The following is a 23,131-nucleotide window of genomic DNA, read 5'->3' as shown; positions in this document are numbered from 1 at the left end:
GGGCCACAACTTTGCTGGCAAGACTATGTGGCACTTTATCAAACGCCTTTTGGAAATCCACATGGACCACATTAACCCTCTCTATCATCTCATCAAAAAACTCAAGCAAGTTAGTTAAACATGATTTGCCTTTAACAAATCCATGCTGGTTTTCCTTAATTAATCCATCCTTGTTCAAATGGCTGTTAATTTTGTCCCAAATTATCATTTCTAAAAGCTTTCCCCCCACCAAGGTTAAATTGAGTGGACTATAGCTGCTGGGTTTATCCTTACACCCTTTTTTGAACAAGAGTGTAACGTGCAGACCTCTGGCACCACTCCCATATCTAAGAAGGATATTATGGGCCAGTACCTCCACAATTTCCACCCTTACTTCCCTCAGCATCCTTAGATGCATCCCATCTAGTCCTGGTGACTTATCAACTTGAAGTCCAGCCAGCCTTTCTAATACCACTCTATCAATTTTTAGCCTAGCCAGTATCTCAACTACCTCCTCACTGACCATGCCTCTGGCAGCATCTTCTTCCTTGGTAAAGACAGATGCAAAGTACTCATTAAGTATCTCAACTATGCCCTCTGCCTCCATGTGTAAATCCCCTTTGTGGTCCCTAATCAGTCCCAACCCTCTTCCTACTATCCTTTTACTATCTATATGCCTATAAAAGACTTTTGGATTCCCTTTTATGTTAGCTACCTGTCGCTTATATTCTCTTTGCCTTCTCATACTCTCTTTGCATCACTCACTTCCTTTTGAACTTCAGAAATATTCAGCCTGCTTTTCATTTGTATTAACAACCGTACATCTGCCATAACTACCCTTTTTCTGCTTCATCTTGCTCTCTATTTCTTTTGTCATCCAGGGAGCTCTGGCTTTGTTTGCCCTACCTATTCCCCCTCGTGGGAATGTAACTCGACTGTAATCAAATTATCTCCTGTTTAAAGATAGCCCATTGTTCAATTACAGTGTTGCCCATAAATCTTTGACTGCAATTTATCTGGGCCAGATCCATTCTCACCCTATTGTAATTGGCCTTCCCCAATTAATTATCTTTACCCTGGATTGCTCCTTGTCCTTTTCAATAGCTAATCTAAACCTTTGATGATACTATGATCACTGTTCCCTAAATGTTCTCCTACTGACACTTGATCCACCTCCTGCCCCAGAACCAAATCCAGTAATGTCTTCTTTCTCACTGGGAAATGTTCTGATCAAAAAAACTCTTCTGAACACACTTCAGAGACTCTTCTCCCTCTCTGCCCTTTACACTGTTACTATCCCAGTCTACATTAGGATAATTAAAGTCCCCCATTATCACTACTTTGTAGTTCTTGCACCTTTCTGTAATTTCCCTGCAAATTTGCTCCTCTCTATCTTTCCTGCTAATTGGTGGCCTATAGAATACACACAGTAGTTTAACTCTAGCAAATAGATTCTGTCCTTGAACCCCTTTAGGATATCCTCTCTCTCCAGCACTGTAATATTCTCCTTAATCAATACTACCACCCCTTCTCCTTCCATTCCTTCCCTATCTTTTCTGAACCGGGCGGCACAGTGGCGCAGTGGTTAGCACCGCAGACTCACAGCTCCAGGGACCCGGGTTCGATTCCGGGTACTGCCTGTGTGGAGTTTGCAAGTTCTCCCTGTGTCTGCGTGGGTTTTCTCCGGGTGCTCCGGTTTCCTCCCACAAGCCAAAAGACTTGCAGGTTGATAGGTGAATTGGCCATTATAAATTGTCACTAGTATAGGTAGGTGGTAGGGGAATATAGGGACAGGTGGGGATGTTTGGTAGGAATATGGGATTAGTGTAGGATTAGTATAAATGGGTGGTTAATGGTCGGCACAGACTCGGTGGGCCGAAGGGCCTGTTTCAGTGCTGTATCTCTAAATCTAAAAAATCTAAAAACACCTTGTATCCAGGAATATTTAGTTCACAGTCCTACCCTTTTTTGATCCAGGTCTCTGTTATTGCCATGATGTTAATATTCTCATTTGCCTATTTGCACTTGCAGTTCACCGACCTTATTTGTCACACTGTGCATTTACATGCATGCACTGCAAACCTGAATTAAATCTTACTGTATTCCCTCTTAGTGTAACCTCACTTAATACTCTTACTCTAATTTCTTACTCTAGTGCTTTCTGTCTCTCCCAATCCTTTGTACACCTTATTTTTCCTTTCTAATGCTACATCTTGGTTATCACCTCCTACCAAATTAGTTTAAACCCTCTCCCCCAGCACTAGCAAATAGCCCCATATGGTGCAATCTGTCCAGTCTATACAGGTCCCACCTACCCCAGAACCAGTCTCAATGTCCCAGGAATCCAAAGCCTTCCCTCCTGCACCATCTCTCCAGCCACGCATTCATCTGCACTACCCTATTTCTAAACTCACTAGCGGATGGCACCAGGATTAATCTGGAGATTACTACCTTTAAAGGTCCTATTTTTTAACCTCTTTCTTAGTTCCTGAGAACATGCCTGCAGGTCCTCATCCCTCTTTCCTCCTCTGTTGTTGGCACCGATATGGACCATAACCTTTGGCTGTTCATCCTGTTCAATGTTCTGCAGCCCATCAGTGACATCCTGGATTCTGGCACCAGGGAGGCAACATACCATCCTGGAATCAGGTTTGTGGCCACAGAAACACAAGTCTGTTCCCTTAACTGTAGAATCTTCTATTAACACTGCTTTCCTAAACTTCCTCCACCTCCCCCTGCACAGCTGAACCACCTGTGGTGCCATGGACTTCGTTTCTGCTGCACTCCTCACAGGAACTATTGTCCTCACCAGTATTCAGAACTCAATACCAGTTGGACAGTGAGATGCACTCAGCGGACTCCAGCACTACCTGCCTGGTCTTCCATGACTGACAGTCACCCATTCCCTCTCTGCCTGCAACCCTTAAGTTGTGGGGTGACCGCCTTCAGAAGTATGCCATCAATGTAGCTCTCAGCCTCGCAGATGCACCACAGTGACTCCAGCTCTGCTCAAGCTTCAAAACCCAGAGCTTGAGCTCCTCCAGCTGATAACACTTCCTGCACATGTGGTTGTCCAGGGCACGAAAAGGGTCCTGGTGTTCCCAAGTGGCACAGACTGTGCATTCAACAGGACTGGGGTGCCCTGCTTCCATTTATTATTTACTAAATTGAGAGGCGGCACAGTGGCGCAGTGGTTAGCACCGCAGCCTCACAGCTACGGCGACCCGGGTTCGGTTCTGGGTACTGCCTGTGCGGAGTTTGCATGTTCTCCCTGTGACCGCGTGGGTTTCCACTGGGTGCTCCGGTTTCCTCCCACAGCCAAAGACTTGTAGGTTGATAGGTAAGTTGGCCATTGTAAATTGCCCCTAGTGTAGGTAGGTGGTAGGAGAATTGAGGGAAGGTGGGGATGTGGTAGGGAATATGGGATTAATGTAGGATTAGTATAAATGGTGGTTGATGGTCGGCACAGACTCGGTGGGCCGAAGGGCCTGTTTCAGTACTGTATCTCTCCAAATAAACTTCAGCCTTAAGTAAACAATCACCAATCATTTCCTTCCCTGTGTTGATTTAGCTGTACAGAGGAGTATAGCAAGAATAAGGAACTGGGATAGGAGACATATGGCTGCATAGTGGCAGATTTGGTGCTGGGGGGGTGCAGGATGGGCAGTGGGAAGAGGATATAACCATACAGGCAATAGTTTGGGCTAATTGATTATAGAAATAAACAGCATTGCAGCAGACAGGGCTGATAGGGTGTAAAATCAAAGAGTCAAGTGCCGTGCCAGGCACAAGAACCAAGGAAGATGACAACAGAATGAGGTTGAGGGAAATCTTTAACTGGGCACTGAAGAAGTCAGTAAACAAGAGTGTAGGGGAAAAGCAACAGATATTGAAAAACAAGGGTTAAGTCCTTGTTTGAGATTCTGCTGAAGTTACAAGTTTTCATTGGAAACAGATAGTCACATAGCCCAGTTAAGAATCAAGGGTGCAATAAGCATATGTCTTGCAACCACAATAGAAGGCATTCGCGCCTGATGACCTTAAGAACCATTCGATGGAACGGGATGGGCTCAAGTAAGGTGCAAGTCTAAGGATTGAAGAGGTGTGAAAGACTGGCCTTCCTGAAATCGATTAACAGCAGGAAATAGGTGATTCTGTGTCTTTCGCAGACAACTCCTTTTTCAAAAAAGGGAATATCAAGACTGAGGACATAAGTTGCCAATCAGAAGTAAAAGTTTGGAGCACTGCCAAATTTGGAGAAGAGGTGGCCCAGACAGCAGCAAGAAACATATAAATGTACACAGAGATCACAGTATGTTACTGTTCCTGCAGGCAGTCAAGGAAGGCAGTAGAGCTTGGTCAACTCCACCGAAGGACCTATGAACACCATCGATCGGCAGACCGACCGAGGGTGTTTATAAGTATTAAGTTCGGAAATTAAGTTAGGAATAGGGGTTTAACCTATGTTTAGCCTCTAGCGGGTCCTGGGTCACGTAACTGTAGTTGCAACTGTAACTTGTGATTGCTGAGTGTTACCCTTCTCTAAGGATTGTGGATAATTCAATAAAGCGATTGTGAGAAATTTGTCTCGTTGATTATGCTGTTCAAGTCATACATTTGTAATTCTGGTGTCACGGAGCGTGTGGTGGGGTGAGGCAGTCTGAGTGAGGAAGAGAACCCCTACAATATGCTCCTCCACAAGGGACGGGAGGACACCATTAATTGTTCTAACCAGTATTTTACTCACACCCCCACTAAAAAATGTGGCTTCCATCATTCATCATCTCTATACCCATCATGACATGCCAGTCACCATCCAAAACAAAAGAACAAAAAACTCAAAAACGCAGAACATGATACACAGGCAACAAGAAAATGAATAGAGAAGCAGAAAAGAGAAAGACAATGAAAATAACAGAAAACATTGAGAGAAATTAACACAAAGATGAGAAATAGGCAAGATAGATAGTTTATTAGTTGTTGGCATCCACAGAAACAAGGCAGCCGAATGGAATTTTAAAAATGAGAGTAGTTTTATTGCGGTGGTTTCTTCCTGATTGGCAATACAAGGAAAAACTTATTTGTTTTTGCTTTCCCTAGTTGTCTATCAGCTCATAATTGATGCCTTTTTCCGATCTATAGCTAACTTCAGAGTTAACAAATAATGGCTATTTCAGCCAATCAAGCAAATGCAATTGTCACATAGCTCTTACAGGTGCGACACCTTCAAGTCCAGTGCTTGACACATATTTCCCAAGCAACCATTGTACATTAGAAGCACAACTTTAATTTTATGGATGAATAGATGTGATAAATTAGTTTAGGGCACAGCAATTAAAATACAGAATGCTGGAAATACGCAAGAAAGTGCATTGACCTGAAATGTCAACTTTGTTTCTCTCTCCACAGATATTGCCTGATCTGCTGAGTATTTCCAGCATTCTTTTTTTATTTCTGATTTCTAGGATCTGCAGTATTTTGCTTTTGTATTTGATCGTGACATTGCCTGTTCTTCCATAAGCAAATACAGCAAAAGTGTCAGGTGAGCGATTTGAATTATCTGCTCTTCAGTATTGCAATGTAAATTACTATAAAATGTCTTCCGAAACTAAGTTTAAAACTTTATCAGGCAGTAATAAAAAAAAGAAAACAATGCCAAGATGAAGAAACCCAAGGCTTACTGCAAAATGACTAGAAAGTTAAAAGGGTCTCAAAATACTTCAGATAATTTGAACCTTTGAGAATGATTTTCTGCATTGCTCACCTGTGTTCCATCCCCATTCACCAAAGGAGGTAGAAGAGACAAATCAACATTGAGAAGTGAGGTTGCATCGAGTGGTGGTGGATTATCTGCCATTATCAGAAGTACATCCACAAACTGACTTCCTCTTCCAACTCCTGATTTGGAAAAAAAAATAATTGAACATTCAACTGTAATTTGAATAAAATATTTCAGCATTTAAACCCATTATTTTCAAACAAAAATGGCTTGTACTGGCTGTTTTACATATAATGCATCAACACGTCCTAGGACAGAAGCCCCCTTTCAGTGTTTCAGATCCCATAACCCTCTTGCCACATCCTGAGACCCTGAGACTTCAATGCAGATAGTACTTGTTCCTCTCCGCAGTGCTTCCAGGCCCTGATAAGGTTCCTCTACACTGTCCTTCCTCAGGACCTCCCCTCTCTGACTAAAGCCAGAAACATCACCCCAACTGCCCCACACTGCCCCCAATCACCACATCCCTCCATCACTCCTCCCCCTCCCCCCCCTCCCACCAATGCTAACAAATCCCAGGTACTCCCATTACAGTACAGTCCCATTACAGGCATACCCTGGAACCTCCCCTGAAAGTTGCCCCGATGCAATAAAACTGCTGATAAACCCCAAATCCTCCCCTACTTCTAAACCAAACATGCAGACCTCCAATTTATTAATACATTGCCTCTCACCTTCCTGCTTATCCAGGGTTATAAATAAGGTAACAATAAATAAATTGGTAAAGAAATATCGATAACCACGTGCCACCGCACACATGCTCTCGACTTCTTTCTTTAGCAACATCGGCTTAATCTAAGCAGAAACTGTTCTGGTCCCACATCCTTAATCTCATCAAGCAAGAAACTATTTATCCCCCATTGCGGGTAAAAATAACCAGAAGCTCAAAGAACTTTTAGATGTCAATCTAGCTCCTGATCTCTTCCCTTTCATTTCCTTCAGACCATCTCTTACTTTCTAATGTCACACTTCCTCTGGATTGTCACCCTTCTCTCTGACCTTCCCCTCTCTGACCCAAAATAATCTGTCTTCATGCAATGGCCTCAGCTTCATTCTCCTTCACCCACCTCAACAAATTTAAAGCTTGATACAATGCTGCGCTCTTCTGCTGCTTTACCTCCATGCTTTTCTTTTTGGAAAGGAAAGCCCCAGTCCTCTATGTCTGATCCTATCTTCAGTTTCCAGCCTTCACTATCCTCCGGCCTCTTGAATTCTCTTCTTTTCTTCAAGAACTGTCACAGTGATGTCATATATCTCAGTTTCTTCATTACCCACAATCACTGATCTATCCCCCTCTGAGCATGCAGTACTCCATCAGTTTTAAGCCCAGCATTGTCAAAGGAGCTGACAAAATGAGCACTATTGTCATATGGCAGAAGGACCATTACCTGACTCAGGCCAAACAACTCTCCTGATGACTCTTCGCATATCCCTCTGCATAACCCCACTACAAAACATTATTTCCCAGGTACCGATCTCATCCCTTCCGGAGATCCACTGCCCCTAACTCAATTCTACCTCCTACACAAACAGACAGTTCTTTTACACTTATTGTTTCAGTTCCTGTTCCAGGACCTAACTTCTCCTTACCCTGATGCTTTCGAACAACGGTCCAACCAGTCCACATTCACCACCAACCTCCTGAACCTGTCTAAACTTCTTGTTACCTTGAACAGCTTTTCCTGACTCCGCTAACTAACTACAGATAAAAAGATATCGCTATTAGAACACGCCCACTACGCAGACGACTATATGTGTATATTTCCAACTCCACCCTTACTTTCCTGAACTTGTCTCCATCTCTTACCACAGACATCTAGTATAAGCCCACTGACTGCCACACTACCAGGAGGATGCTTCTTCCCACCCATTTCCTGGAAAGATTCCTGCCCTTTCTCTGCCTGTTGGAATCTTCTTTCATGTCTATCTTCTGCACAAGATTTCCTGAAAGTGCCTTCTGTAGTTGCCAGCAGGGTCCTTGATCGAGTTCACTCCATTTACCATACTTATGCTTTGGCCTCCTCTTCCTCCTCTTACAACCATGAGAATGCCATAGGGCCCACTCCACCAGGCTCCAGATTTGCCAGATCATCTTTTGTCACCTACATGGCTCCACTATTATACAAATCTTCCCTTTCACGTTACAGTCCATGTTTTCACATTACAGTCCATGTGCAGCTTCCCTTCCCCTACTGCCTTTCCATGCAAACGTAGAAGATGCAATTACTGCCCATTTATCCCCTTCCACAGCATTGTTCAGAGGTGTAAACACTCCTTTTACTTCTCCGATGCATCTAGCACTTGAATAAGATGAAGTTATATCAATCCACTGATGTTTACACTCGCGGATGTATGTATATATTATATATGTCCCTTTTTCTAATGTTAATCTGTCTATCTGTCCCTTAAACTTCAATTCTGCAACTGTCTACCTTCATCATGAGCAACGCCATGGGTCATCTGCTCGTGCATACTAATAAAATGGAATAACTGCACAAACTGCTTAACTCACTGGTGTTTCATTCAGGTATCACCTTGTTGATTGACTCTAATACCATAATCAATTATAACTGAGATATGAAGTAACCAAATTAAAAGCAAGGAAAGCAGATACAAATCACATTACTGAGGACTTGTGAAAACAGCCAGTTGTGAATGAAAAGTCAAGAGAAGCAACAATAAAACAGAGGGAGGGAAGGGCAGGGAGACCACACAAGTCGAGAGAGGACACGATGGAGAAGAGAGAGCACATGAGAAAAAGTAGATAAAAGAAAAAAAAGCAGAAAGCAGGGTAAGCACATATACAGGACTAAAAAGTACAGATTGAAGAGACAACGTAAAAAGAAAAACAAACCCTACAAAGCTTGTAGGGAAAATACTGGAAACACAGGAACAGCCAAAACAAGAAGTAAACCAGGCAATCAAAGGGATAAAGAGGACATAGACAAAACAGGGAAGGGTGTCACAAAAACAAACAGTTATAAAAGCCAACGTGACCCTATGAAATATTTCCAATATAACAGAAAGAGGGATATCAAAGAACACTTACGATTCTCAAGGATGTGAGCATAGCTGGAATTGAGGTTGAACATTATTTATAGAATCACAGAATAATACAGTGAAGAGGCCCTTCGGCCCATCGAGTCTGCACAAATTCATTAAAGACACCTGACCTGTCTACCTAATCCCATTTGCCAGCACTTGGCCCATAGCCTTGAATGTTATGATGTGCCAAGTGCTCATCCAGGTACTTTTTAAAGGATGTGAGGCAACCCGCCTCTACCACCCTCCCAGGGAGGGCATTCCAGACCGTCACCACCCTCTGGGTAAAAAAGTTCTTCCTCAAATCCCCCTTAAACCTCCCGCCCCTCACCTTAAACTTGTGACCCCTCGTAACTGACCCTTCAACTAAGGGGAACAGCTGCTCCCTATCCACCCTGTCCATGCCCCTCATAATTTTGTACACCTCAATCAGGTCACCCCTCATTCTTCTCTGCTCCAGCGAAAACAACCCAAGCCTATCCAACCTCTCTTCATAGCTTAAATGTTCCATCCCAGGCAACATCCTGGTGAATCACCTCTGCACCCCCTCCAATGCAATCACCTCCTTCCTATAACGTGGCGACCAGAATTGCACACAGTACTCCAGCTGTACAACTCCAACATGCCCTCCCTGCTTTTGTAATCTATGCCTCGATTGAAAAGGCAGGTGTCCCATATGCCTTTTTCACCACCCTATTAACCTGCCCTTCTGCCTTCAGAGATCTGTGGACAAACACGCCAAGGTCCCTTTGTTCCTCGGAGCTTCCCAGTGTCAGGCTATTCATTGAATACTTCCGTGTCACATTACTCCTTCCAAAGTGTATCACCTCACACTTTTCAGCGTTAAATTCCATCTGCCACTTTTCTGCCCATTTGACCATCCCGTCTATATCTTCCTGTAACCTAAGACACTCCACCTCACTGTTAACCACTCGGCCAATCTTTGTGTCATCCGCGAACTTACTGATCCTACCCCCCACATAGTCATCTATGTCGTTTATACAAATGACAAACAATAGGGGACCCAGCACAGATCCCCGTGATACGCCACTGGACACTGGCTTCCAGTCACTAAAACAGCCGTCTGTCATCACACTCTGTCTCCTACAGCTAAGCCAATTTTGAATCCACCTTATCAAGTTACCTTGTATCCCATGTGCATTTGCTTTCTGGATAAGTCTCCCATGTGGGACCTTGTCAAAGGCTTTGCTGAAATCCATGTAAACTACATCAACTGCACTACCCTCATCTACACACCTGGTCACATGCTCAAAAAATTCAATCAAATTTGTTAGGCATGACCTCACTCTGACATCACTACCTAGAAGTATATATTAGAAAAAACCACCAACAACATGCCATCAATCATAGGTCAGTCTACAACTAAACTTAGTGACTTTGGTATCACTCGCATAGCAGTCAGTCTCAAAGGGGTCAGAACAAAGAAATCCCCAAGCGGCACAGTGGTTAGCACCGCAGACTCACAGCTCCAGCGACCCGGGTTCAATTCTGGGTACTGCCTGTGTGGAGTTTGCAAGTTCTCTTTGTGTCCGCGTGGGTTTTCGCCGGGTGCTCCGGTTTCCTCCTACCACCAAAAGACTTGCAGTTGATAGGTAAATTGGCCATTATAAATTGCCCCTAGTAGAGGTAGGTGGTAGGGAAATATAGGGACAGGTGGGGATGTTGTAGGAATATGGGATTAGTATAAATGGGTGGTTGATGGTCAGCACAGACTCGGTGGGCCGAAGGGCCTGTTTCAGTGCTGTATCTCTAAATAAAAAATAAAAATAAACTAAAAAAAAATAAATATGGGCACTATGGAAATGAGGGTACTAAGGTAGACTGAATAACAACTTGCACTATATAGCGCCTTTAGCATAGGAAAACGTTCCAAGCTGCTTCATAGGAGTGCTATGAAACAAAATTTGACATCAAGCTACATAAGGAGATATTAGGATGGGTGACCAAAAAATTGGTCAAAAAGGTAGATTTTAAGGAGGGTCTTACAGGAGGGGAGAGAGTGATAGAGAAGAGATGGAAAGGTTTAGGGAGGGAATTCCAGTGCTTCAGGTGGATCTGGTCAAATTGCCGAGGAATGCTCCATCCAGTTGGACCGTGCCGTACCACCTATCCTTCGTGGGAAAGTTTCTGCAGGAAAACACCTTTGACCACCAATCCATCAGGCAGTGGTTTGCACAGAATGTCCTCAAGACGCTATGGGAAAAGGAGATGGTGGATCTGGTCAGATGGTTCCCCGAGCAGACTGCCAAAGTCATTTGGTGGAATGCCTCATCACCAGAACTTTCAAACAAGCACCAAGACGTAGCTTGGCTGGTGGTGAGAAGGGCCCTCCCCATCAGATCCTTCCTGCACGCCCGGAGTCTAACCCCCTACACATGCTGCCCTCAAGTTGGCTGGGGTGGGGAAGAGACAGTTGCCCACCTCCTTCTGGAATGTGTCTTTGCAAAGCAGGTGTGGAAAGAGATGCAATGGCCTTTGTCGAGGTTCATCCCAAGTAGCTCTGTAACACAGGAGTCTGTGCTCTATGGGCTGTTCCCAGGGACGCACACTGAGACAAACATCAACTGCTGCTGCAGGACCATCAATTCGGTGAGAAACGCTCTTTGGTCTGCCCGAAACTTGCTGGTCTTCCTGCGCAAAGAGTTGTCCATGACCGAGTGTTGCAGACTGGCACATTCCAAGGTCCAGGACTACGTGCTGAGGGACGCACTAAAGCTTGGAGCAGCCACTGCAAAGGCTCAGTGGGGAAAGACTACTGTGTAAGGTCCTCCCACCAAAATGAACTGAGGGGCTAGACCCATGGGAAACCCCTCGGGCTGTATACACCAAATATGGGTTGGCTGCAAAATGTATATGGCATGTAAAATGGAATGGAAGGGTTGTGAGGCAACTTACTTCTGTATTGAAGAAAACTGATTTCCTTTGCACTTTTTGGAATGTCAACTTGGTGCTGTTTTGAACTGTTTTGTAATGCATTTTTTATTTACAGATTTTTATGAATGAAGTATATTTTTTGGGGGAAAAAATTCCAGTGCTTCGGGCTTAGGCAGCTGAAGGCATGGCTGCTAATGGTGGAGCATTGAAAATCAAGGATCTGCAAGGGGCCATAATTGAAGGAGTGCAGAGATCTCACAGGGTTGTAGGGCCGGAGGAGGTTTTAAAGATAGGGAGGAGCGAGGCCGTGGAGGGATTTGAAAACATGGATTCGAATTTTAAAATCTAGATGTTGCTTAACCAAGAGCCTGCATAGTCAGCGAGTACAGGGGTGATGGATGAACAAGATTTAGTGCAAGCTAGGATACGGGCAGCAGAGTTTTGGATGACCTTGGGTTTATGGCGGGTGGTTGAGAGGATGAGAGAGTAGCCAGGAGAGCACTGGAATAGTCAAGTCTAGACGTAACAAAGGCATGGATGAGGGTTTCAACAGATGAGCGAAGCAGGGCAGAGTCGGGCGATGTTACAGAGGTGGAAATTGGCGAACTTAGTAATGGTATGAACGTGATTAGAAGCTCACTTAAGGAGCAAATCCAGTTCAGACAGTTGCCAGGGAGAGGGTTGGAATCAACGGTTAGGGAACAGAGTTTGCGACAGGGACACTGGCTTCGGTCTACCAATATTTAAATGGATGACATTTCTGCTCATACTTACCAAATGTCGGATAAGTAGTCAAATAATTTAGAAACGGTGGAGTTGAGAAAGGTGATGGTGAGGTAGAGCTGGCTGTTATGTTGTACATTTAGAACCTGATGTGATGTTGCCAAGGGGCATCATGTAGATGTGAAATAGGATGGAGTCTAGGATAGATCTGTGGGGAACAAGAGAGGTAATGGTGCAGGAGTGGGAAGAAAAGTAATTGCAGGTGATACTCTAGCTACAACTGGATAGATAAGAATGGAACCAGGCAAGTGCAATCCCACCCAGCAGGATGATGGAGTAGAGGTGTTGGAAGAGGATAGTGAGGTTAAAATTGTCAAAGGTTGCAAACAGGTCGAGAAGGACAGGATATATAGTATAATTTACCACGGTCTCGTAGGATGTCACAAGATATCTGGTCATTAACACATTGCTGTTTGGGGAAGCTTGCTACAGGCAAATAGGCTACCATGTTTCCTACATTACAACAGTGACTACACTTCAAAAGTATTTCATTGGCTTTGGAATGTCCTGAAAGGCACTATATAAATGCAAGTCTTTCTTTAAGGAACTTGGACTATATAGCGTCTTTAACATAGTAAAACGTTCCAAGCTGCTTCACAGGAGTGCTATGAAACAAAATTTGACATTGGAAAGCCCAATGTTATAGTATACTCGGAACAGAAAGTTTTCAATAAATTTCCATATTAATGACTATACAAAAGTTTAGGGCAGAGAATATTCTAGGTAAAACTTGAAAACAGAAAAGAAATTGAGAGAATGGAATGGCAGATAACAGGGGAGTGATTTTAGGCGGAAAAGATGTACTGCGTGTAGTATCCGAGGAATCAGTATTAGAGCCAGTAGTTTCTGATCTACATAAAGTGATCTTGATTCAGAACAACAATGTAAGTTGACCAAATTCACATATGACTAATACAAAAGCAAAAGGATCTGATGAAAGGCCATCGACCTGAAACGTTAATTCTGTTTCACTCTGCACAGATGCTGCCTGACCTACTAAATATTTACAACATTTTCTGTTTGAATTTCACATATGACTAAACTGGCTGGGTGGGGTGGGGTGCGCAGCATAGTCTGATGAAACAGCTAAGTAATCACAGAAGGATATAGTTAATATTTACAAGTGGAGAGAATTATAAATACAAATAAGTGCAAGGATGTAAACAGTGGAAGAAAAATATGGGGCATATAGGAGCAGGAACAGGCCATTCAACCCCTCAAGCCTGTCCCAACATTTAATTAGATCATGGCTGGTCTTTACCTCAACTCCATTCACAGGCTTTTGATATCTGACCATATGAAAATGTCATCACATTCTTGAAAATTTTAATTGACTCAGTATCCACATTTTTTTTTTTGGGGGGTGGGGTGATATTCCACAATTCCACTACCCTTTGTATGAAAAGGTGCTTCCAGATTTCACTCAGGAATAGCCTAACTCTAACTCTAAAGTTGTGCAAACTTTTTCTGGATTTCCCCACTAGAGGAAATAAACTTCTCTGTAGCTACTCTATAGAATTCTTTAATCATTTCAAATACTTCAATTATATCGCCCATCAACCTTCTAAACTCAAGGAAAATACAACTCAAGTACATGCAGCTGTCATCATGATTTAATCCTTTACGCACTAGCATCATTTTGGTAAATCTGCTCTGTATTAACTCGGTGGTTGCCAGAAATGAATGCAATATTTCAGATGGGGTCGAACCAAGGATCTGTATAACTAAAATATAAATTCCTTCCTTTTGGATTTCAACCCTCTTGTGATAAAGACCATCAATCAATTGGCCTGTGAGATTATTTTTTTGTACCTATACACTGGCTTTGCGATTTTTCTACTTGGACATCCAAATCCCTTTCCTCCTCCACAGTTTCTAGTCTTGCCATGAAGAAAATATTCTGATTTGTTTTTTTTGGGTCCAAGGTAGATTACCTGACACTTCCTCACATTGAACTTCACCTGGCACAGATTTGCAAACTCCTTTAATCTATTTATGTCCCTTTGTAACTTGCTGCTCCCATCGACACTTTCTCTGCCTCCTAATTTAGTGTCACCTACAAACTTCGATATACAACTCTCTATTTCTTCATCTAAGTCATTGATATTTATATGGTGAAAACCAAAGACCCCAACATAAATCTCTACGGAACATCACTTGCCACATTCCATCAATCAGAATACATTTCATTTATCCTTACCCTTCTACTTCCAAACAATTTTCAACCCATTTCCTAAGGTTAGCTCAAATTCCATGCATTATTATATACGAACATACGAATTAGGAGGAGTAGACCACTCGGCCCTTCGAGCCTGCTCCACCATTCAATAAGTTCATGGTTGAACTGATCACTCCACATTTCCACCTATCCCTGATAACCTTCCACCCCCTTGCTTATCAAGAATCTAAGTACCTCTGCCTTAAAAATATTCAAAGACTCTGCTTCCACCGCCTTTTGAGGAAGAGAATTCCAAAGACTCATGACCCTCAGAGAAAAAATTTCTCCTCATCTCTGTCTTAAATGGGCGACCCCTTATTTTTGAACAGTGATCCCTCGTTCTAGATTCTCCCACAAGGGGAAACATCCACCCTGTGAAGACCCCTCAGGATCTTATATGTTTCAATCAAGTCGCCTCTTATTCTTCTAAATTCCAGCAGATACAAGCCTAGCCTGTACAATCTTTCCTCATAAGCCAGCCTGTCCATTCCAGGTATTAGTCTAGTAAACATTCTCTGTACTGCCTCCAACGCATTTACATCCTTCCTTAAATAAGGAAACCAGTACTGTACACAGTACTCCAGATGTGGTCTCACCAATGCCCTGTACAGCTGAAGCATAACCTCCCTACTTTTGTATTCAATCCCCTCGTGATAAACAACATTCTATTAGCTTTCCTAATTGCGTGCTGTACCTGCATACTAACCTTTTGCGATTCATGCACTAGGACACCCAGATCCCTCTGCATCTCAGAGCTCTGCAATCTCTCAACATTTAGATAACAAGCTTCGTTTTTATTCTTCCTGCCAAAGTGGACAATTTCCCATTTTCCCACATAATATTCCATTTGCCAGGTCTTTGCCCACTCACTTAACCTATCTATATCCCTTTGTAGCCTCCTTATGTCCTCTTCACAAGTTACCTTCCTACCCATCTTCGTGTCATCAGCAAATTTAGCAACCAGACCTTTTGTCCATTCATCTAAGTCATTTATATAAATTGCAAAAAGTTGAGGCCCCATCACCAATCCCTGTGGCACACCACTCGTTATATCTTGCCAACCAGAGAATAACCCATTTATGCCTACTCTGTTTCCTGTTAGCTAGCCAATCTTCTATCCATGCCAATATGTTACCATGAGCTTTTATTTTCTGCAATAACCTTTGATGTGGCACCTTATCAAATGCCTTCTGGAAATCTAAGTACAATACATCCACCGGTTCCCCTTTATCCACAGCACATGTAACTCCCTCAAAGAACTCCAATAAATTGGTTAAACATGATTTCCCTTTCACAAAACCATGTTGACTCTGCCTGATTACCTTGAATTTTTCTAAATGCCCTGCTAGAACGTCTTTCATAATAGCTTCTAACATTTTCCCTAAGACAGATGTTAAGCTAACTGGCCTGTAGTTTCCGGTTTTCTGTCTCCCTCCCTTTTTGAATAAAGGAGTTACATTCGCTATTTTCCATATAACGGAACCTTCCCGAATCTAGGGAATTTTGGAAAATTAAAACTAAGCATCACTAGCCACTTCTTTTAACACCCTAGGATGAAGTCCATCAGGACCCAGGGACTTGTCAGCCCGCAGCTCCAACAATTTGTTCAGTACCACTTCCCTGGTGATTGTAATTTTCTTGAGTTCGTCCCTCCCTTCCATTTCCTGACTTTAGCTAATACTGGGATGTTACTTGTATCCTCAATAGTGAAGACCGAGGCAAAATATCTGTTCAATTCACCTGCCATCTCCTTATTATCCATTATTAATTCCCCAGACTCACTTTCTATAGGACCAACACTCACTTTGTTCACTCTTTTTGCTGATAGGTTTCTGTACCAGAAAGCTATCAAATGCTTTCTGAAAATCCATATAGTCAATGTCCATAGATAACCCGCTGTCCACCTTGTTTGTGACCTCCTCAAAAAATTCAGCTGGATTAGTTAGATAAGACCAACACTTCACAAATCTATGCTGACTCTCTTTGATCATCTCATACTTGATCAAGTGCTTGGTCACTCTGACCCCGATGAAAGGCATAATAAATGTTGTTGAACGAAGACACAGAGGGAGATGTGGGAGTGATTCAATTGTCACCATGTCCCATCATTCCAGACAAGTAACAAAGCAAAGCAAACAGAATGTTAAGCTATATTACCCAATCAGTACAAAATACTATGACGCCATCATGCTGTATAGTACTCTGGTTAAACTACATGTGGAATATACATTTATTTCTGGTTAGCAAGGTAGAAGGGCAATGTCCAAGCCTATTAGGTGATGAGAAGGAGGGTGACCTGGCTGATCTCTGGGGGGTGAGATAACTGAGTTTTGAGCAAAGATTAGAAAAAAATTCAACTTCATCCACAAAGAGGACAGAGATTAACCTTATGAAAGTTGAGCCAGAGCACTATTTCAGTTAAAACATGACTGCAGGACAAGGGAATATAGGTAAACTGGTAAATATCAGTCAGGATTGATACCAGGAAGCATTTTACATACAGACTGATTAATCCTGTAAGGCTCTTTGAATGGGGTAATGGAGACACAAACTCTGGAGTAATTCAAGAGGCAGTTTGAATCTAAGACGGGGATTGTAAACTTCTATGAAACAATGAGTTACATGGGCCAAATGGTATCACTTCTCTGATCAAATAAAGAACTAAGGAGCAATTTCCTTGCACAGACAGTGGCAAGAATGAGAGTTTGCTGCCACATGGGAGTGGTTGAAGCAGATAGGATTGATGACTTGGTACCATCCTGGTAACTCTTCTCTAAACCTTTTCTAATACATGTATAGTCTACTCTTAATTCGGTCATATTTCACTCAAAATATTTTGAATTAACCAATTTTAATGGCAAAGCACACCAAAGCACTACAGGGACATTAATAAGCAGCATAAAATATCAAAGTGGTTGTTGAAATGCACGTGATTGAAACTTGAACAGTGCACAAGTTGTGCAGTTAAACTTCAGTCTTTTCACAAAATATTTTGTGATTGGGTTTTCTTGCTCCTGACAGCAATTCATCCACATAACTGTCAATGCTATTTAGCACAGAGAAAAGGTCCATTAATTCTTAGCGATTCTCTCAGCAGTCACATTGTGGCCATGGTAGGGACCGGTTTCTCTACCTTCATCTGCATATTGAACCCAATTGCTTGGGCATCTTCCTCCCTGAGCAACAGATCCGCTTGCACAACATCAACTATTCCCATGTCAGTCAGCAATCAGAGTATCAGGACTTCTTTACCAACACCGTCAATGGATTCAAAATTTGTATCTTTTGGCAGACACAAAACAGAGCTATTGCTGATTTACAGATGGTGTCTGTTTTGGATTCTTGACTGTCAGACGCAGCTGCTTCCTCTGATGGTAGGATTGATTTACAGTGTTGAAAGCAGTTGGAAACTCATTTTGTTTTGAGCTTCTCTTATGAAGAACAGGTTATCCAGCAAAACGTGTGCCAGTGTAATGCTCAAGGTTCTTCCACACCAAACGTTTCTCATATTGTAGTTTCATAGCATAAATCATACAAGCATCCAGTGGATGAATTATGGATGCCATGTTTTGCAGTAAAGGTATTAGCTTAGTTGGTATGTCATGTGAACCATCAAAGTAACTTTTTTGCCTTGTGATGCCACACTTCAGACAATGTGATGCAGCCAATCCTCAAAAAACACACACCAGGCATTGACACATTTTTGTTGTTCCTGTAGGTTACAAGCAAAGTAACTACACCACAAAAAACTGGGGGCGGGGGGAGAGTTTGGCATTCTCCATACCAGCTACCTTCTGCTCTCCCATTAACGTGAGCACAAACCACAATGTTTCCCCTATCCCCCAAGAACATTTTTCACTTCAAAAGCTAGCATTCTGCATGGGTGCAGCTTTTAATTTAAAAAGGCCCAGTTTAATCAGCATTTAAGATGTCATAGATCATATATGGTATAAAGGAGGCCATTCAGCCTGTCGAGTCCATGCCGACTCTCCATGGAGCAATCCAGTCAGTCCCAATCCCCCGTTTGATTCCCAGAGCCCTGCAAGTTTATTTCTTTCAAGTGTCCATCCAACTTCCTTCTGAAATCATTGATCATTTCCGCTTCAACCACTCTCTGGACAACAAGTTCCAGGTCATTACCAATCGCTGCGTTAAAAAGTTCTTCCTTATATTCCCCCTGCATCTCTTGCCCAAAACCTTTAAACTGGGTCCCCTAGTCCTTGTACCATCAGCTAATAGGAACAGTTTTTCCTTGTCTATCTAAGCCTGTCATAATCTTGCACACCTCTATCAAATCTCCCCTCAACCACCTTTGCTCCAGGGAGAACAACCCCACCTTCTCCAACCTAACCTTGTAAGTAAAGTCCTCCATCTCTGGAATCATTCTGGTAAATCTCCTCTGCACCCTCTCACATCTTTCCTAAAGTGTGGTGACCAGAACTGAACACAGTACTCTAGCTGGGGCCTAACCAACGCTTTATAAAGGTTCAGCATAACTTCCCTGCTTTTGTACTCTATGCCTCTATTTATGAAGCCCAACATCCCATATGCTTTGCTAACCACTCTCTCAATATGTCCTGCCACCTTCAAAGATCGATGCACATGCACCCCCAGGTCCCTCGGTACCTGCAAACTCTTGAGAACTGAACCATTAAGTATATATTGCTTCTCCCTGTTCCTTCTGCCAAAGTGCATCACCTCACACATGTCTGCACTAAATTGCATCTGCCACTTGTTTGCCCATTCTGCTAGCCTATCTATGTCCTGTTGCAGGCAGTTCGTATCATCCTATTTGCCACTTTTTTTCAATTTGGTATCATCGGCTAAGTTTGAAATGCTACTGTGTTCCAAGATCCAATTCATTTATATATACTGGGAAAAAAGTGATCCCAGCTTGACCCTTGGGGAACACCACTGCCTACCACCCTCCAGTCTGAAAAGCCATTTACTACGACTTGCTGGTTTCTGTCCTTAAGCCAATTTTTTTTTATCCAATTGGACACTGACCCTCCTATTCCATGAACCTCAATTTTGTTAACCAGCCTTTTATGTAGTATTTTATCAAATACTTTCTTAAAATCCATATAAACAACATCCACTGCATTCCCTTCATAAACTTTCTCTGTTACTTCATCAAAATGATCAATTAGTCAAGCATGATCCACCTTTAAAAAATCTGTGCTGGCTATCCTAAGTTAACTGAAACCTCGCCAAATGCTTGTCAATTTTTTCCCCCTGATTATTGTTTCTAAAACCTTACCCATCACTGATTTTAAACTAACTGGCTGGTAGTTGTCCTTACACCCTTTCATGAAAAAGAGTGTCATATTTGCCAATCTCCAATCCTCTGGCAGCTTCCCCCGTATCTAGGGAAGTTTGGAGGATTATGGCAAGCCCTTCCGCTATGTCCACCCCCTCATCCTTCAGCAACCTGGGATGCAAGCCATCTGGACCAGGTGACTTATCTACCCTAAGCATAACCAGCCTTTCCAGTACCTCCTCTCAATTTTTACCTATCCATTGCTTCTATTCTCTCCACTTCAACTGATATTTTGTCAGATTTTTCATCCTTATAAACACCAATACAAAGTACTCGTTAAGTATCTAGCCTTGCTCTGTGCCTCTAAGCGTATATTATCCTCTTTGTCCCCAAGAGGCCCTTCTCCACCTCTTACTACCTGCTTCCAATTTACATGCCGGTAGAAGATTTTTGGGTTCCCTTTTATGTTGACTGCCATTTTATTCTCATATTCTCTCTTTGCCAGTCTTATTTTCCTCTTCACCTCCCCTCTCAACTTATTGTTTTTAGCTTGGCTCTCACTTGAAGAATTCACCTGACATGCATCATACACCATTTTTTGTTTCATCATAATCTCTATCTCCGTCATCCACAGAGCCCTGCCTTTAGTTTCCCTGCCTTTTGCCCTTGTTGGAATGTACCTAGCCTATACCTGAAGCATTTCTTCCTTAAAGATAATGCACTGTTTCATTACAGCTTTTCATGTCAGTCTTTAGTTCCATTTTATCCTGGCTAGATCCCTTATCATCACAAGTATGAGTATGTAATATAACATTTGAGGTATTTTAATATGCAGCTAGTTGGCAACACTTTTTGTGGACATTACTGCTTCTACCAGCAGCCAAAAAATGTGCACCCAAATCCCCATGTGATTTATCACACATCATTGGCTCCTGTTTCTAGCTATGTTTAGTATCTCATCTCTCTGGGAAATGTCTGAAAATACCTTAAAACTTTACAGGAAGTCAAATTATTCAGTCAATTTGTACGGATAGATGATTTAGTTAGTACAAATACCAACCCTCAACCATTGCTGTTGAGTGTCTTAAAACCAATAAAAGTTTCCAGGAAATAAATTCTTCATGACTTCGGCCTATACCTCAAAAGGGAATGTACCAACTTTTATTCCTCCCCCTCTCAGCTTTCTGAAGACTAAACCACAGATGCTTTTAAGTGTGGCTGACAACTGGGACTCGAACTTGTAGTTGAAATATCAGCCACTGTAGAATTCAAACCCACAATTACCTCAGGGCAAACTCAGTAATTCAAGCAGCACTCTCTGCACTTTAAAAAAAAAAATATACAAAATCCCATACCAAAACAAAGAAATACGCAACCAAATTACAGTATAACACAAGCTGAAAAAGTATTAACAAGAGGTCAAAAGTCCAATGAGTACAGAGTTTCTGTAGGTTTTGAAGTTCTTGCATTACAATTCTAACTAATAACAATGGCTAAGAAGAAAACAGCAGTAATTATCTGCCATGTTTGAGAGTAAATTCCCAACTGACAACTACAGATAACATTTGTCACACAAGAAGCCTACTTTGTCTATTTATACTTACATGTTTTCTTTACAAAGTAAAAGTGACCTTACCTATATCAAAATGTTCTATGGGTTGATAAACCTTTGTTTATCCTTGTTAGCAAACAAGGATTAACTCCGAATTCACAGAAATCATGCATCCATTACATTTCTGTGTAACTGAAAATGAAAGTGTGGGTAAACAAAGTATTACATCCAGGACAGCTACATACTTGGTTACTTAAGTACTGGCTTGCAAAAGGAAAGATGAAACTTCTTCCTTTCCTCAAGCCACCCGCCTCAATCCTCACCCCCACCTACCCAAACTAGTCAAATGTTTCTATTTAGATTAAACTAAACTCATCCTGACTGTGGCCCTCAAACATCCAAAATATTATTTTTTTCCCCCAAAGCTTATAACTTTAAACTTGAATTTCACAAGCTTTAAGTAACTCTTTTAGGTTAACTGGTTATTCAAAAAAATAACACAGGAACATTTTTTGATGCTTTCCAAAATCCAAAGGTAGAATTTTGTACACACAACAACTGCTTTCTGATCACTTTATCCATTAATTTCTAGTTCTTGCAAGGTGGCAATTGTATAGATTAACTATCGGATGTGTTAGATTATTCTATAAATGATACAACCTCCTAGTTAAAAACTGAACTTATGGCACATAGTAATATATTTTAATAGGCAAACCAATAAAAAACTATTCTTTTAGTAGACCAATTACAGCTTCCATTAGAATCCAGGATTTTTTTTTTTAATTTACACAAACAACCTAAGCTCAATCTTGCTCAGTTGACATTTCAATCCCTGTAGCTGATGTGTAAGGAGTAGATCTGCCCTCCTATTAAAAACCCAGTTGATGACTGAGGAGTAACCTTTCAAAATAATTTTTTTTAAAAACCTTCTTTGTAGATACAGAAGGCATTAATTAAAAACTAATCTTAGCAGCAGGTACTTTCTCACACAAAATCCAATGACAAGTCATTCCCTGCTGCTTAACACATTTGCTAGAGGACAGGACAGCAGGCTAGAAGTTACAGAGAAACACTGATGGGGACATGAGAATGGGTTAGTCACCCACTACCCTTTTACCTGCCGTTTGATGTACGGTGGGAGCAAATTATATAGAATTTAGAGCACAGCAACAAGAACATATCATTCAGCTCCTTGAGCCTGTTCTGCTGTTCAAGTAGATAATGGTTGATCTGTAGCTTAACATCTACCCATCTTGGTTCTGTAATCCTTAATACCCTACCTAACCAAAATTTATCGATCCTAGTTTTGAAACTTACAAATGACCTAGCCTCAACAGCTTTTGGGGGGAAGAGTGTTCCAGATTTCCACTACCCCTTGTGTTAAGAAGTACTTTCTGACATCACCCCTAAATGGCCTATCTCTAATTTTATGGCTGTTCTGGACTCTCCCACCATATCTTCCCCATTAACTCCTTGATCATCTTAAACATCTCACCTTAATCTTCTATATTCAAGGAAATACAATCCTAGTCCATGTAACTTGTCTTTAATCTTTTAGCCCCAGTAACATTTTGGTGTATCTTTGCTGCACCCGCTCCAAGGCTACTAAAGTCTTTCGAAGGT

General features: G+C 42.0%; 1 protein-coding gene across 5 annotated transcripts in view; it reads right to left on the bottom strand.

Annotated features, from left to right (window-relative positions):
• fndc3a (fibronectin type III domain containing 3A) overlaps positions 1-23,131 on the bottom strand; it is a 244,190-nt gene that overhangs the window by 198,147 nt on the left and 22,912 nt on the right. For 4 of the 5 annotated variants that reach the window (XR_010975793.1, XR_010975792.1, XM_068040296.1 and 1 more), the window contains exon 2: positions 5,744-5,877. Coding sequence is in view for 3 of the 5 variants with exons in the window: in XM_068040296.1 (XP_067896397.1) it covers positions 5,744-5,836 (93 nt within the window). In the remaining 2 variants the exon portion in view is untranslated. Of the gene's footprint in view, positions 1-5,743; positions 5,878-21,592; positions 21,680-23,131 lie in introns of those variants that run through there. The other variant, XM_068040291.1, reaches the window with a different exon arrangement.

This window comes from Heterodontus francisci, chromosome 10 (genome assembly GCF_036365525.1).
Source record: "Heterodontus francisci isolate sHetFra1 chromosome 10, sHetFra1.hap1, whole genome shotgun sequence".
NCBI classification, from domain to species: Eukaryota; Metazoa; Chordata; class Chondrichthyes; order Heterodontiformes; family Heterodontidae; genus Heterodontus; species Heterodontus francisci.
Note: the sequence above shows the minus strand (reverse complement) of the source record. Positions and strands in the feature narration are given on the sequence as shown.